General features: G+C 37.0%; 1 protein-coding gene across 1 annotated transcript in view; it reads right to left on the bottom strand.

Moving 5' to 3' along the window:
• The window catches only part of Abca13 (ATP binding cassette subfamily A member 13), a 564,237-nt gene that overhangs the window by 61,308 nt on the left and 485,735 nt on the right, over positions 1-17,194 (bottom strand). The window contains exon 56 of the mRNA XM_032916398.1: positions 2,994-3,144. Coding sequence (XP_032772289.1) covers positions 2,994-3,144 — 151 coding nt within the window. The remainder of the gene's footprint in view (positions 1-2,993; positions 3,145-17,194) is intronic.

The raw sequence follows: 17,194 nt of genomic DNA, 5'->3' as shown, positions 1-17,194 counted from the left end.
GAAGCATATTTTATATCAAATCAGAGTACTTTTTTTTATAGAGATTTATCACAACTACAGATTATTCAAAATAAATGAGAATGCCAATCCTCAAGAAAAAGTTTTGTTTGGATGTATTAGCTCAGGAAATATCAGAAACTTCTCTTACATACTTTCGCCAGCATCCCCAATTATACCTGCATTCCTGAGCCATTTGGTGATGGTGTGATACAAAATGTTTCACCAAACTGGTCAGCTGACTATAAGCTTAAAATACACCCTCTGCACAAAACTGTACAGTGTGAACAACAAAGGGGAAATCAGCCCTTCAACATGCAGAACCTAGATTCAAGTCACAAGAAGGGGTAACCTTTTCTTGCCTGAGTAAACACTTGAGGGTTGCAAGTGTAAAGGGCAAGGTCTTAGCTGGACGAAATCAACAAACTTGAAATTGGTGGATCCAGTCCCCTAGAGTACAGGCAGAGCCCAGTACAAGGCTTCAGCTGGAGAGAAAAAGGAGTTAGGGCTGTAAGGATAAGGCAGAAAGGGTTTTTCAGCAAGCACATGAGGTCTCCTTAAGTCATAGGACACAGGTGGCTGACTATCTTTGCATGGACAAGACAGAAGACTGTAAAAGAGAATCAGGAGACGAAAGTGATCCTTTTGTCTCTGTGGCTCTGGGATTGGACTGGGCCCAGTTTACTGGAGCATAATGGAAAGTAAATAGGAGAATGCTAGGCTACACTATCCTTATAATCACCCCATACAGTTTCTAGGTCCCTGATCATACATACCAGAAACTCCAGAAATAATCCTGAGATATCGATGGTGGAAGATATTTTGTCCTAGTCTGGTAGCAACCATCAAGATGGTGTCAATCAAAGTCTGTGCTCTAGATACCTGTTACAGGACCACTCTGGGTTTCATGTTCCCCAATTGTAAAATCAGGCATATACCTCTTAACTGCTTTATTCAGGGTATGAGACAGACATACAGAGACAGCCATGCATCTCTTAAGGACAGGATATATTTTGAAAAGCAAATCTTCAGACATTTCATCACACTGTCAACCTTAAATATCTCCTTCCCGATCCTGGGTAGTAGATGTCAGTCACTGAACATGGATGTACCCTCTCAATAGAATCAAGAGTTACGGTCAATACAAGGTTCATGAGGTTGTTCTTAGGGTATATGGTCTTACCATAACCCATTTTTTATAAGCAGAAGTAAATCTACATGGCAAAAATCACATTGCAGTATAGCAAATATAAAAATGAGCGATACTCAAGCGTTGCATACAGCAATCCTTGATACGACTGATGGCAGAGGCTTGTTACAATCACCACCACTGTTATGCAAGTGATATGCTGTGATACAATTGTTAAGGTGGGTGTGATGTCATCAAGCTATTGGGATTTTTCGTGACAATTTTTTATCCCTACCATTATGGGGTCCACGGTAGATGAAATGCTAAGATATGGTTTGTGACTACATTAATTAGGTCATCATTTTATGTTATTTAACTCTAATACCCCATAATAAACACCTCAGAGTCCTGTGCTTATTCTACATTTCAAATGCTCACACAGTTTACAGTAGCGAGAAGTTGGCTGGGAGAGGCACCGTGTCCTTTAGGAATCCGCCTAAGATGTGCTGGTCTAAGAGAAACCCCGGCATGAACGAGTAGCAAGGCCATCTCCATAATCCACTACAGCTTCATGAGAGAAATAAAGTTAATCGCTAATTGGTGAGCATTACAGTAACTTCTCAGTGGACAAGTTCAAAACACAGGCTGAAGGACAGTAGGCTATCAGAAGGCAATTGCCTGGGTGACAGAGAGCACTGAGTCTTATTAAGGGAGACTTTTCAGAGGTGCATTCATCCGGACAAAAGAGGCCGGCTTATAGACACTTGCCAAGAACCTACCTCTTCCATCAAACACTAACAAGAGGGAGCTGACAGAGGAAATGCCTATTAAAGACTGAGCCAACAATTAGTATTGGATGCCAAGAGCTGTTTGAGTATGCTTGGTGGGTCTCCTGCAGGGCGGTCAGTTAGCTGTGTTTATTAAGATGGGTGGTAGGTCAACCAAGAGTCCTGGATCTGAACAAAGAATGGGGGAGCTTTTATTCTTGTTTTGAAGTTACAAAGCAATAATAAACAAACAAAAACATGAAGACTACACTATTACAAAAATAACACGGAGAATAAATTGTCATGAACCAGTGAGCAGAGGCTAGCCTACCATGAATCCTAAGATGTTCCATCACCTACAAACTGATTGAGGGTACACCAATAAGCTCCACCCCCTTTTTCCTTAATCCTTTTGTAGAACCAGAAATCTAGCAAGCACTTCTCGTACTACAAAGAGGAATGCAGAGGGTAAAACGTACCTTAAGCATTTTCCATTCTGACGCATTCCTCTTAGAAATGTCCTCTAAGCTGTTTGTCAAGGCTACGAGCTCTGATCTCTGCACAGCTCCCATCAAAGGAAGGAACAAGTCTCCACTGCCCCGTTTCACCTGCTCTCCGTCTCTCTCAGATAGCACATGGGGAGGCCTCAGAGTCTCTACAGTTCTCACTGTCCTTCGTTCTCCTGAAGTCACCCAGAAAACACTTTTGGAAGGAATAATAATCTTCCTGCTCTCAAAGGAGACATCTCAATAACTCCCGAGTTTCACAAACACTGTGTGCCCAGCTTAACAGTTTCTGTTCTTGACTGCAAGCATTAGGCTCGAAAGAACATATTAATAGGAAAAATGGAAAGCTTAGAGATACAAAGGAAAAGGGGATATTACTTTTTTACTTAGATCCTTGCACAGGATGCCCCCACTGACATATTTTTAAATATACGATACCAGTACAGTTTTAATGTTGGAAAATGATTTTGCCTTGAACTCATCTGGTCAGATGACGTCTCATCCCGGGTTGAGGGAAAAGTCTTGGAGCCATAGCTGATGGGCCAGCATTTCTCAGTGGATCTTTTTCCTCCGGAAAACCCCAAGATTGCTAACCTCTGGAATGTTCTGCTTTGGAATACCACGGAGTCTGCAGTAGTACTGAAGATGTTCCCAGCCAGTCAGGAGCTCATCCAGGGCATCCTGCTGTGGACAGTAGCCAATAAGCACGCCCACTTTGCCAGCAGAAGCCAGATCCACCATATCTCTGTGTACACAAATAGAATAAGCTGACAAAAGGCTTCATGAATACATTATCATATCAAAGATCTGGCTAGCTCATCAATTGCTCTCTTTCTATAGCAAATTTTGAACAAATGCTTTCACCTAAACACAAGTGAAAGGTATCAGAAAATGCCACAACACAATAGGTATCTTTGCACAGAAAGTATTAAGTTAAAGGTAATGGTAAAGAGCAAACTGAGAAAGCTGTTGACCTCACCCCAGCTCCCACATAATGAGCTTGTAAACATCCCCCTTTGCAAAGGACACGCCTACTTGAAAAGACATCTCTGCACATGCTACTTACAGGGACTGCTCTAATCACCTAGAAACACTGGGAGAAGAGATTAACTTAACAGACACTTCTCTCCTTTTCAATACTCACCTCCCCAGCAAAACCTCCAAACCTCTTTCCTTTTGATAAAATCTACATATAACCCTCATTCTTCTAACTCACTAGTTGATCCTCCCTCTCCCTTGCCCTTCCCTCTGTCTTTATTCCCCCCTCTCTCTGTCTCTCTCTTTCTCACACACATATATATATGTTTTATATATGTGTTATATATGTCATATATATGCTTTATTTATGTGTTATATATATTATATATATATATATAAAATGGCATTATCTTTCTTCATGAAACACTTGTATATATGCAATAAATGTGCCTTTTTTAGTTTATTTTCCAAAGCTCTAGCAGGAAACCTAAGATCGTAGAGTGCAAAACTGTTTCTTCTCTCTCCCAATAGCAACCCAGGAACCCAGCACCCAGCACACTCATGAGCTGGTGTGTGTGTGTGTATGTGCGTGTGCGTGTGCATGTGCATGTGCATATGTATATGTGTGCATGTCTGTGAACATACATGGGTCTAATACTGAGTTTCATATTTAGATATGTACCTAAAAAATGACTATCATAGAAATATTCCCACAAAGAAACTATTGTAAATAGTGGACTAATCCTTAAATTCAGGACTTTCAGTTGAAGATTTTATACTTCAATTTAACTATAGCAATTTATATAAACTTTTATTGAGTATATGAAATATAGATAAAAGTTAACTGACTCAATTACAAATGTCATCTTAAGTTTCCATATCTTTTATCCTCCTTGCTATAGTGTTCTCATTGGGAGCAGCAGGCACCAGCATGACAAACTTGCTGTGTAACTGTCCCAAACACCAAGTCCAGCATTTATGACAGGTAGTGCTTTGGTCTGTAGTTTTATTTTATAATGTATCACATCAGGTGTCCACCCTTTATAGGACCATGAAGACTAACTTCACCCATTTAAAATCTAATGAGCCTCTTTCTATTATCCCTGCCAAACCTCAGGAGTACTAGTGTTCTTGTGTCATTTTACTTTACCTATGTCAGTATGTCCCACAGCTGAAGAAACACTTGGAGCAAGTATGTTATAGCTTCTTTCACTCAAAAGTATGCAATTAAGTTTACTTCATGCCCTTCTGGATACATGTTTGCTTTTCCCGTGCAAATAAGCAAAGGTTGAAAGAAAATTCAAGTTTCAAGTATCCCTCTATATTTTGTTACTAACTCTAGAAAACCATTATATATATATATATATATATATATATATACATATAGTATATATAATGTATATATAATCTGTATATATACAGATTCATAAGCATATACTATATATACACATACATAGTCATTATTATATTTTATGTGTGTTTTCTATAATTGCAAGCATGTTATTTTAAATTCATTATCAGAGTTGAAGCCAACCTGGGCTTTGTTGTTTTGTTTGTTTGTTTTTGTCTTGTTTTGGGTAATTTTTTGTGACTCTAAAAATTTTATAATTAAAAAGAAATCAACTCCTTAACTAAAACTATTCAGAAAAGTCTTAGCCCATGAAACATTGAACGGTTGTCTCAAATGCAGGACATATCCAGGTAAAATTTACCAGTGACAAGCATGCATCCAAAAAGAAGGAAAATCCACTGTGATAAATAAGCTCTCATCTTGCTGAAGCTCAGGACTTTGTAACAGATGAAGACTAGGTGCAGAAAGTGGTTCCTGAGAGGTGGAGGAGATATGTACAGCTATATTTTGATTTAGAGATAAAAAATAGACGTGGTGCTGCAGAGTCAGACAAGGACAGAAGAGCCCATACACCAGAGAAAAGGAAGAGAATCTGTAACTGAAGCTCTCCTGCTTAGGGACAGTGTCCATAAGAAGGAAATGAATAGCCTGGTACCCAAGTCCCTTTAAACATAAAGGCCTCTTTGAAGTGGAATGAGTAGTTTTTGATGGAAATAGCAATGATAAAGGTGTCAGCAATAATGAAATCTTGGCTTTGGAATCTATGTAAGGAATTAGAGATCATTAGTGGGAAAGGGAAGAGTGAAGTGGAAAATCCAGGGAGTCTATTTACTTGATCCTAGCACTTGGGAAATGCAATATCTTATAAGCACCTTACAACCTCAAATATTTTATTATAACTCAAAGAATATTAGGGAGAATTATAGTTCCTTTTACCTAAATGGCTCAGTAAAAAATATATTACCTATCTTGATCTGAAACACCAAAGAAATGGGACAAAAGTAAACCTAGATCATGAAGAATAATAAAACACAAACTAAAGAAATAGATAAAATAGAAAAGACAAAACAATAACGAAAACTTTTAAAGTCACAGCTTAAGATTTTAGAAAAAAAAACATAACTCCAAACTTTTAGATACTCTGGCCAAGAACAAAAGAAGATTCACATGATTAAAATAGCCAAATACATTTCTGTTAAGATGTAGAAGCACAGAAGGTTATGCTGATCAATGTGATAAGCAAGTACCTAAGAATAAACAAGCCATTGAATATGTGCAAATGAGGGAGAACAAACTTCACCAGTTGCACAATGAAGTAGGTTAAACAAGAACTTTTTAAATGGTCCACAATTTAACCAAGAATGAGACAATTTCAGTAGTGAGTTCTAGCAAATGTTTGAAGACTAACATCAATCCTTCTCAGGCTGTTTCAAGCAAAAAAGAGACAAGTACAACCCTAAATTAATTGCAAAAGAATCATAACATCCTGGTAATGAAATCAAAGACATGAGAAGGAAAGAAAACTTTGCAATTTATTAGAACTACAGATGTATAAATTCTTACAAAATATACATTCTTATCAACTAACAATAAGGTTATATCCCAATAAAGTTAACATAAAATGAAATATTATAAATAAAAAAATGTTCTTATTGCTAGCTGTGTTTACATATTTATGTAATTCTACAACTTTGGAGGTAAAAGCAAGACAGCCATGAGTCCAAAGCTATCCTGAGCTATTTATCAAGTTCCACACTATTGTAAGTAGATCCTGCTGCAGACAAAAAGAAGGGAAACAGCATTACTATTTTTTAAATGCTGAATGAATGAATGAATGCACTTTAAAGCTCCAATTGATTTACCGTAAACATTCTTAGGACTCAAATTAGCCTCCAGTTGAGCACAGTGGAAATATTATTATTGCACATTACAGCCTTGGAAGAGATGAAAATTCAAAATACAGTTTATAATTAATGTACATTTCTTTCCTACCATCATAGAGATGAAAAACTATGCTTAGAACCTTGTAAGTCAGAAACCACATGTATAAGGAAATCAGAGACCCCTAACAACAGTAGCAGGAGCTGTCCCTGAATTTGTTGCCTGCTTGCCTGTGGATCCTGTTCCCCTAAATGACCCTCAGTGAGAAAAGATGCACCTAGTCTTGCAGAGACTTGATGTGTATATGGCAGGGGGAGAGGATTAGTGATACCAAGAAGGGGACTTCCTCTTCTCAAAGGAGAAGGGGAGGAAGAAATGGGGGGTAAGGTTCTATGTGAGGTGGTACTTGGAAAAGGGAGGCTGATATTGAGATGTAAAATGAATAAATAAATAAAATTAATAAAAATTAGAACCATTCTTACCTACAATAAAAAGGAAGTCAAATCCAGTAATACATGCTAATATGCACTAGATATAATATGTAATAAAGATATATAATAATAGATAAGATAATAGCTGTAATATCTATTAGGATATATTAGATGTGAGGAAGGTAAAATAAACCCAAGGAAAGGAAAGTTTGTTTAATATACTAAAATTAATCTTTGCATACTGCATTAGTAGGAAACAAATACCATATACCATCCAAATAGACAAAACACAGCATTTGACCAAATATAAACTAGAAATAAGAAGTTTATTATGTAACACTATTTCTAGGAACTTCTCTGTTTATATGGTCCCATGTATATTGAAAGACAAATCTATGGAGACAAAATTAGATTCATGGTTGCTGATGGCTAGGGAAGGGAGTGGCAAAAGAAAGTCTAAAGGATGCAGTATGTTTTAAATGTGATCAAAGTACTCTGGGATTAAATATTGAAAAACAATCACATAATTGTATAATTATCATACTTGAGATTATAGTTTCTGATGTATGTGAGTTTTATCTAAATAAATCAAAAGCAGCATCAGTAAAAGAACAATATACAAATGCCCTGTGGAAGTATTTGGATTCCTTCATACCTGCATTACATAGATGGCTCTTCATGCCTGTACCAGTGATGTTCATTTCAATATTTGTCAATATTGGTGGAGGAAACAAAATCATGACAACATGAAATAATAGGACTACTAATCACATCGTTAATGTAGGGTTGTGGAAAAGAAGCTACCCATAAAATATTTGTACATGCTATACAATTTTATTTTAATAAAACCTACAGACAAAAATAATCTATGATGATTAGTCAAAGTTTATTTGGTTTAAAGGAAAAATGTCAGAGCTGCCAAGAACAGTTCGTCGACATATTGACATACAGTGGTGATAAAATGCGTGACATTATAAGGATTCTTCAACTTACATAATTATCGTATGAAGGAATTATATGGATCAATTTTAAAGTTAATAACTTAAGAGATGTTGCTAATCTCCATGTGTTAATTTGTAAAACGTCTGCCTAAATCTTTAAAGTTAAGAATGTTTTTCTGAGGTTCTATAATATTCCGTTTGCTGACTCTTCTCAGCTGCAAGGCACTCTTGGGCAATAAACAAGGTTAAATTGTCTGGCCAACTGGGTGATTTGGAACACATGTGGTCAATATTCTCATTGGTACTGACTCTAGAAACTTTCTGCCTCTGTTCTGAGCATGCCCAGTATACAGTAATATCTGTGAGCTCTAAAACATGGAAATAGCTGAGAACAGGTAGGTACTCTAGGAGCCCAGCAATAGAATGAGTCTAAGGTCTTCGTATCTTCTCAGTCAGCATTGTCCAGTGTACTGATGACTTATTTCTAATCATAATTTCACAATTAAATGGAACCGAGAGCTTTTCCCTATTCCCAGAGCAGGGCAAGCTCCTCCTTCTGAAAATGTGTAAAGATTGGCCCATTTTCTTTGCACTTAGTAGAAGTCCTTCATTGGATAAAGCTTCTTCATAGGACAATAGTTGTATATTTTTCTTGTTTTAGTTTTTAAATCTTCAGATAAAACCTGAGACCTCCAAAATGCTAGATACTTTTTTTAACCACTCAACTATACCACCCTAAGCCATAAGATGTGATATAATAACTGTTGCTCTGAAATAATATCTACATTTGAAAATAGTTTAGTATATAGGAAAGATGCACAGTCTATTGCACTACAGTAGAGCCAGTACTCATCAAAATAATGACATGTCAAGTCAAGCATACTTCATTTTTCCTAGCTGCATTTCACTTGCTTAATTTCTGATATATTATTTGTTATTTTATGTATGTAAGCATTTTTGCATAAATGTATATCTGTATACTATGTGTATGCCACAGAGGCTACAAAAGGGCATCAGATCCCCTGGAACTAGAGTTATAGATGTTTTGAGCTGCCATGTGGGCACTGGGAAAAGAAGGCATGCCCTCTAAAAGAACAGCCAAAGGTCTTAACTGCTGACCAATCTCTGGGCCCTCATTAGTGTAAATACTTGAACCCCTTTAAAATTTTCCTTATCTGAATTTTGGGGAAAGTATGATTAGGGGAGGACAACAGTTATAGTTAAAGTCTTTCTTGGTAGCCAGAACTGCATTTACAGCAGTGTGGTACTTGGGCCCATGTGGAGACACTACAGGTATAGCCTTATGCAGATCTACATACAAAAGGACGTGGTAAGATATGCGGCTTGAGCAAGGCAGGAGTTAATGACCCATCCAGAGATCATCTTAACTGACTGAGAAGGTGAGCTTATTTATTTAAGTCCCTGCACCTAACTCTGAGGGATGCTAACCACGCACTTCTTAAATCAGAATCACTGTCAATCATACTTCTGCTATTAGAAAATGCCCCCAGCCATTTCATAGTTTCCACACGTTTGCATCTGGTTATCTCAGCCTAATAGAGAAGGTCATAACATTCTGTATGCTTTATGCTTCAGCACTACTGGGAAAGACAAGACATTTTTCAGTGTTGGATCTGACATAAAAATGAACTTCAAGTGGCTTTTATCATGATGCATTTCAACTGGCTTTTTTCTCTTTAATTAATGGCACAACAGTTCAAAAAACCCTAGAAATTAAATACAAAGCTCAGAAGAATCTTCTGAGAGGTCTTTGCAGAGAGCCTTCTCACTCCGGGTATTTAATTTTCTTTATATTATCAGCAGTCTGTAAACTGTCAATGAGTTAATGAGAGCAAAAGGCTGTTCAGTGGACCTGGCATGATTTCCTTTCCAGCACTTCAGTGTTTGTACTCTGCTTGCTTTTCAAACACTTACTTAGCCTCCACTGTCTACATTTACATGCAGATTTAACCCCAAATTTGCCACACACTTTATTATCAGGTGACTGTGTCTGGCCTGAAAGGAGAGTTGATGTGTGTCTTCATGGATGCCACAAGGTGACTGGGGCTATAAACCAAGCATCAGAGAGCTCTAAGAATATGGTACATATGTGATGCTTTGCCTATTAAATGTAGACCAAGAATATATAACTGGAGGCTGGAACACATTCCTATTCTGCGTTTAAGCTACAGCTCACACAGACACCACCTGTGTCCTTGTCTAAGACAGGTAGAGTCCTTGTCAAGCCTTTTCTGATGGGTAATTAAGTAGGAATATACATGCAACAGAAGAGTATACTAATTTTTTCAGGGGGTATTTAAGCTTTAACTCATTAAAGTGTAATAAGTACACTTAACCCCTGTGTACATAGCTAAAATAAAATCCACCAATCTAGTAAATATCCTTCTAAAATTGTATAGTCATAAACAATAACATTTTCCTATTGCTGATGTTTTTCCTTCTAGCCCATCAAGAGACTACTATAAGCCTGGGGCAACAAAACATCTCATTAAATTATGCATATGCTTTTTGAATATCAGTTGCATATTTTCCTGTGTCCATTATTACTGTTATATTATGGTAACAAAACGCCATGATCAAAACCAAATTATGTAAGTGAAAGTTTATTTTAGCTAATGGTTTCAGATGAATAGTTCAGGATAGCACAGAATGTATGGTGGCAGGTGAGATCAGGAAGCTGTGAGATTATATTTTTAACCACACAAAGGAAGCAGAAAGGCTATAAACCCTTAAAGTCCTTCCATAGTGGCATGTTTCCTTCAACAAGACTACACTTTTCTAAAGGTTCCTAACCTCCCAAATAAGAACACTAACTGAAAACCAAGTACTTGAAAACATAAGATAGGAAAGATATTTTTATTCAAACCAAAATACTATCTAATATCCTTTTCAAAGAAAGACTATGTTAATATCTAATAGATTTATCTTCAAAGAAAAATGTGGATATACTTATCACCTGATACACGGTTACTAGAATTTCATGGGATATTTCTGTGAATCAAGATGACATCACTAACGACACGCGTAGACTATTCAGAAAGCATTAACTTAGTTCCAGGATCTCAGTACTCTGAGTTATCATCACGTTTAACACAGTTCTGGATAATAAACATGAATGTCACTATTAATGCTGTAGTTTACTAAAATATATATCATACATATTATTTCTAAATACATATGACTCAGATTCAAATTATTATGTGTGCTACTAATTATGAAATAGATAGTGCCATGAAAGTTTACTTATTCATTTTTGTATTTAATTATGGGTGTGTGTGTGTGTGTGTGTGTGTGTGTGTGTGTGTGTGTGTTCAAAATCAAACTTTCCCCCCTGGAGTCTTGGGAGAATCTGAAGATCAAAGCACTAACACACAGACCTCTCTGTGTCAATACCTCAGAAAGACTATTTAAAAGGCAAGGTGAGCATAAGCTGTAGTGCAATGACTTCATCTTTTGTTTATAAACCAAAGGTAAAGATAAAACAGAATATGAAAATGTCTCAACTTTAGAATATTTTTCAGCATTCCCAAAGCTTGCAGAGATCCCAATCATTTTTACTTGGAAAAACAATCAAATCAAGAGAATATAAATTCAGGTTTATATTGTTCTATAAGCTTAAAGTGTGTAGATACCCAACTAAAATTATTAGGATGCTGCAACAAAATGACCTAACTTATGGGAGCATCATGGTAAATGTAGTTTGTTATTTAGCGGAATGTCACAATTTCATCACCCTTGAAAAACTACAATATTTTCATGTCATTACTAAAGGTGATACTAGATATTTTCTTTTCATGCTAAATAAATTTGCCAACTACTTCCGATATTTTTGGAAAATAAATCTTATATAAATGTCTAACTTTATGTCTGTCTGTCTCAGAATGGAGACACATATTTTATATTTCTGCCTAAAATGAACAAGAAGGTAAAAAGGACAAACGGAGATGTATTTCTCCTTTTAAAAGAAAAGTAACACAGGGAAATCAAGACTAAATATAAAATAAAGTTTAAAAGTCAAAATTGCCTCCTGTGGTCTCCATTTCACATTCTTTGTCTCCAGTTAACACTGAGTGCTTTATAAACCCTGCCTTTAGCTTCTCAGCTCTGTCCATACCTCATCTTGCTATCTGAGACCCTGTATGTGAATCTCCAGAGCCTGACTGAGAGGATTTGCTCTGTCCTCCTCCTCTGTCTCATCCATCGGTGCCTTGTGCTTCATGCCTCTACTGTACTCTGCTCACATACCTAGGAAGAAAACCTGGACATGGGCTGTGATACCTGACATAGTCAGATTTTTACCCCAAACTGGATCTACACTAAGAATGACATCTCTAAAATGCCCATGGAATAATACAAACACTAACAAAAAAGAAAGTGGCGGGATAATTTGAGTAGGTGGAATAAGTAACAATGAGTAAGTCTAAACCCAAGGGCACGTTGTTAGGACAGTGAGGACAAGGACAGAGATGCCAAGCTTCAGGCTCAGGTTATAGGGACTGAAAAAAATGTTTCACTGCTATAGCTTGAGAGTCAAAGTTCAAAGTTCAAAGTTCAAAGGAACATCATATGATCAGCTTGCATTACAACAGTAATGTGAGGCTTCTTTTAAAATTCCTAACACTAGATATTGCCTATCCAAGGTTAACAAAATGATGGTTCACCCTCCAGAGAAGCAGGTCAATGAGCCTTGATCCTGTGCTTAGAGTTTGCTTTCCCTTTTCAACGATCAAGTATGAAGTAAAAATGGATGATCATAGAGTATTATTTGAAGGAAATAAGATGAACAAAAAAAGCTGAAAACTGAAAAGATCAGTACTAATTCTCAGATTAAATTAAAAAAAAAAACCCATAGGTCTGGGGATATGGTTTAGTAGTGAAGTGTTTGCCTTGCACGCATGAGACCTTCAGTTGACTTGGTAAAACATATTTATTTAAATTATAGCCTTCAGCATGATCCTGGAAGGACTCAATGAAATAAGTGTACATAGCTCAAAGGTAGAGACATTAAGCTAAGAAAAAAAAAACAAGGTAAATTAAAAGAATTTCATAAACTAGTTTACCAAAATTAAAAATAAATATTACTTTTCCTTTTTAACCATTTTAAACCGTAATGAAAACAGTCATTGAATTATGAACCACATAACTAGAAAGAGGCACCCAGAAGAATGATGGGTAGGAAACATCAACTGAATGAAGTCTGTAGAAAGCAGCTGTTGTTAGTGGAAAGGCAGGCTCTACTACTAACTGACGAAGCTCAACATTGAACACAACCTGGTAATTTTAACATTTTTTATACATTTTACGAAAGGGGAAAATGCAGATTAATGAATGGCAAATTTACCTTGATATTAAAACATTATAAAATATAGCCTTTAAAAAAATAGGCATGCAGCCAGAGAAATTCAAATAAATTCAAAATTAAGATCATGTAAACTTGTATGAGGGTACATAAACATAGTAACTTATTCTCTAGAAAATAAGCTATTTCATATGAGCAAAGATGGACTATCTCATTGTTATTGTACTCTATGTATAACTTTTTGAAGATTGAAATATAAGTATTTTTGCTCCTTATAAAATACAAACTTAATAAGGATTTAGTTAAACAAAACCCAATAGAATATCTGAATTATTACCTAGGGTAAATTCCACTGTTGAGGCAAAAAAGGCTTCCCTAAGCATTAGCCTACAGTTATAAGTAAAACACAGAAACTAAGGATTATAAACATTGGAGTGACTGAAAATGAAAACCTCACTGAGGTCATTGCACCTCCATCATTAAAAGAGAGTCTCTGGATTAAATCTTCCTTAGCATAATTGTTCAAATTTGGTGTTAAATAGCCAACGTGCCAATGTGGACAGTTTATTAGCATTGGTGAGTCTTGGAAGAGACTAATGTGTCTTGTTTTGTGTTGCTTTGTTTTGTGGGGTTTTTGTTTGTTTTTGTTTTTGTTTTTTGTCTTTGTCTTTTTCCTGAATGCAGTGTTTCAGTACGCAGCCTAGAGTCAAAATGTGCCCACAATTATTTCTCACATTGCGAATACATACTAACTTCTACGGGATTCAAGTTCAAGCATCTTAGTGAAATGAGAATGGAAAAGTGTAGAATAGAAAGTACAGAAGGGATGTTGGCCTGGAAACCGGGAAAGGGAATAACATTTGAAATGTAAATAAGAAATATCAAATTTAATAAAGATGGGGGGGAAAAAGAAAGTACAGAAGGATGGGAAGAGACACTACAAGAGAAGACGAAGAAGCTTTATAATCTGTGGTGACTGACTATAGGTGGCTTCCCGGGATGCCAGTTAATAAACACTGAGAGTAGGGTGGGACATATGGTACAGATGACTTCTACATTATCACATATGGTGATGGGCAGTGTTGCATGTCTGATCACCCAAGCGAGGGGAACAACAGACCAAAGAAAGTATTCCATTAGAGTCCAGCTTGGTGAACCAATAAATTTGTCATCTGACACAAGCTAAAAGTGAAGTTACTTCCAGGAGCTAAAAGACAGCTACAGTAGTGAAACGCTCTACCGCACGCAGCAGTGGCAATTCATGAAGCTCCTCAATAGAGCAGTCCTAACCCAGTCAGCCTTCCATCTCTTAGACATTCTAGATGCTCCATGTCATGTGCAACTGAGAGGTACAAGGGAACAATAGCTATGATCTCAGGTGAGGTGCTGATGACTCCCCCACCCTTCTACAAGGGATCATTAAGGATCTCAAAATAATTACCATAGGCCATTCTAATAATGTTTCTTTATGATGGCTGATGGTCATGTCATGCCTGAGGAAAACAGCCCTAGGACTACATAGATAGACGCTGTGAATGAGCAAGTGTCTTCATCTACTGTAAAAATAAAAAGGATGTGCACACACATGTGAGCACATGCATGCACACACACACACTTACAACAGATGTGTTGTTTGAAAGTGAAAGGGACACGAGAGGCACTACAAATAGTCTGTAGAAAACTACATGTCAAGCTGAATTCTCCATGAAAAACTTCAGACTGGTTTTTGGCAGCCAGGCCATAGAAAGGGTTACTTTGATCCATCCAGCTGAGAACTTGAGGGGTGGGCAGAGAAAGATTCCTGGTACGTCAGGCTCTCACAGAATCTACTAGGTGCTAATCTCACACTTCCCATAATTCAAGATCTAATTATCAGTGTAGGCAATGGCAAAATTTGCCACGTGCTCGGTATGTTTCAGGCCTAGAGTATCTAGTATACTCTGAATGTTTGGTTGTAGTAAACTTCTGCATCAGTCTCTGAGGAAAGTAATTTTATCTCATTATTAATATCTAAATGACAGCACAAGTGCATATATGAACATTACACATGAGGAGTCAAAACTCATTAGAATCAGTACATAAAGCAATGACTCTTACGTAGAATAGGCTGTTTGGTCATAGGGTTCAGGAAAGAAGCCGTGTGTTCTTGACAGCATCACTAAAGATAACCGTCAGCTCAACCATGCTAGACACTTTAATATTACCATTACCATAAATGTTAAAAAAGGAATAGGAAGAAATACAGTCGACACTGAGAAAAATTTAGTTGCTACCAATTTTGAAGTATGTGACTAAGTCACAGATCGATACTTCTCTGTGCCACAGAGGTTTCCCTTGTGAAATGAAAAAAGACAAGTCACTCACTGATAAACTAATATAGTAATCTCTTCCATATAGATGACCACATGTATTCAACCAGTTGGGTGCCACAGACCTAAGTGCATATCATATGTTTTCAGTGGGGAGGATTGACAGGAAAAAAAAACCCGAGTGGTCCTGGTATTGGTACCCTTTAACAGCAAAAGGATATCACACACGCACACACACACACACACACACACACACACACACACACACACACACCGGGAGAATACACAGTATAACCAACTCAATAATTAAAATCAAAACACAGCATGATGTAGTGGAAGAGATATGGTCAATGTTCAGTCCTTGGACAAACTTAAGAATAAAGTTTCTCTGTGTTCGTACAACCAACTGTGATTAGCAGCAATAAGCCAGTGGAGCCCTACGAAAGGAAGGAGCATGTGGGCAATAGTGAAGGAATTCAGAAATGCCATGCTTTGTTGGCTGTGCCCTGGGTTTCTAAAGGCAGGAACATCTGAGGGTAAGTTCCCACCAAGAGTATTTTCCATGAAATTTCAAGCCTATATATAACATGCTAACTCATGCTTGCACATTAGAAGTCATTACTTGTACTCCATTAGATGGAATATACAAACTTTCAGGCAGCTGTGGCATTGGAAAATGCAGAGACAAAAACACAAGGTGCCTCATGCTTGTGTTTTAATTTGATTCCCACTCTCAGAAGCTTGTTCTGTTCATTAAAGAAAACGTAGTTCCACATTAGAAGGCTCTTAGATAATAGCAGACTAGAGATCTCTAATAAACCAGGACCTCAGCTTGGCTTTTGTATTTAAAGTCTGAGAAAGTAAGTGATTTCTTCGAATATCCCTTTTTATTGAACATTATCTTCTAATTAACAAAATGCTTAAGGACAGTTCTCTGCCAGGAGACTTTTAGAATTTCTTCATACCACTCTGTAATAAACCAGATTTCCCAAGATGGTTTAATTATGCTGACACACCCCATAGGAATATAGGAAAGTATTTATTACTGTAAAAGAGTATCCTAATGAAAAGTAACAAGTTAGGTGGTATATTCTTATGACATGCCACCAGAATGTTATACACACAAAATATTTTCCATTAAAAGTTACATACTCAATAGTTTCCACTAAAAAAATCACGTGCACAGTATTTACCTTTGTAAATCAAGCACACTCATACACACACACACACACACACACACACACACACACACGTATTAACGCTATTAGTCTTTAAAGGATAATTGTGTCCCAGATGACAAAAACCACTGTATAATATAAATCATACTGGTAAGCTGCCATGTTCTGTCTGAACTTGCTGTGAGCAGACTCTAAGAACAAGATCCCATTGCCTGTTTTCAGACTCAAGCATATTATCTCCAGTGGTCATGTAGAGTCCTTACCCTGAAGCAGGTTGCTCCCCTGACACTATGACACGGCCTAAGGGAATTAAAAGCATTGCTCCTTGGAGAACAGTAGAAGGTAAATCATTTCCAACAGAGAATCATATGCCTGCAAGGGGGAACAAGGGGCCTGAGGCTTATCT

This window comes from Rattus rattus, chromosome 11 (genome assembly GCF_011064425.1).
Source record: "Rattus rattus isolate New Zealand chromosome 11, Rrattus_CSIRO_v1, whole genome shotgun sequence".
NCBI lineage: Eukaryota > Metazoa > Chordata > Mammalia > Rodentia > Muridae > Rattus > Rattus rattus.
This window is presented reverse-complemented; position numbering and strand designations above follow the sequence as displayed.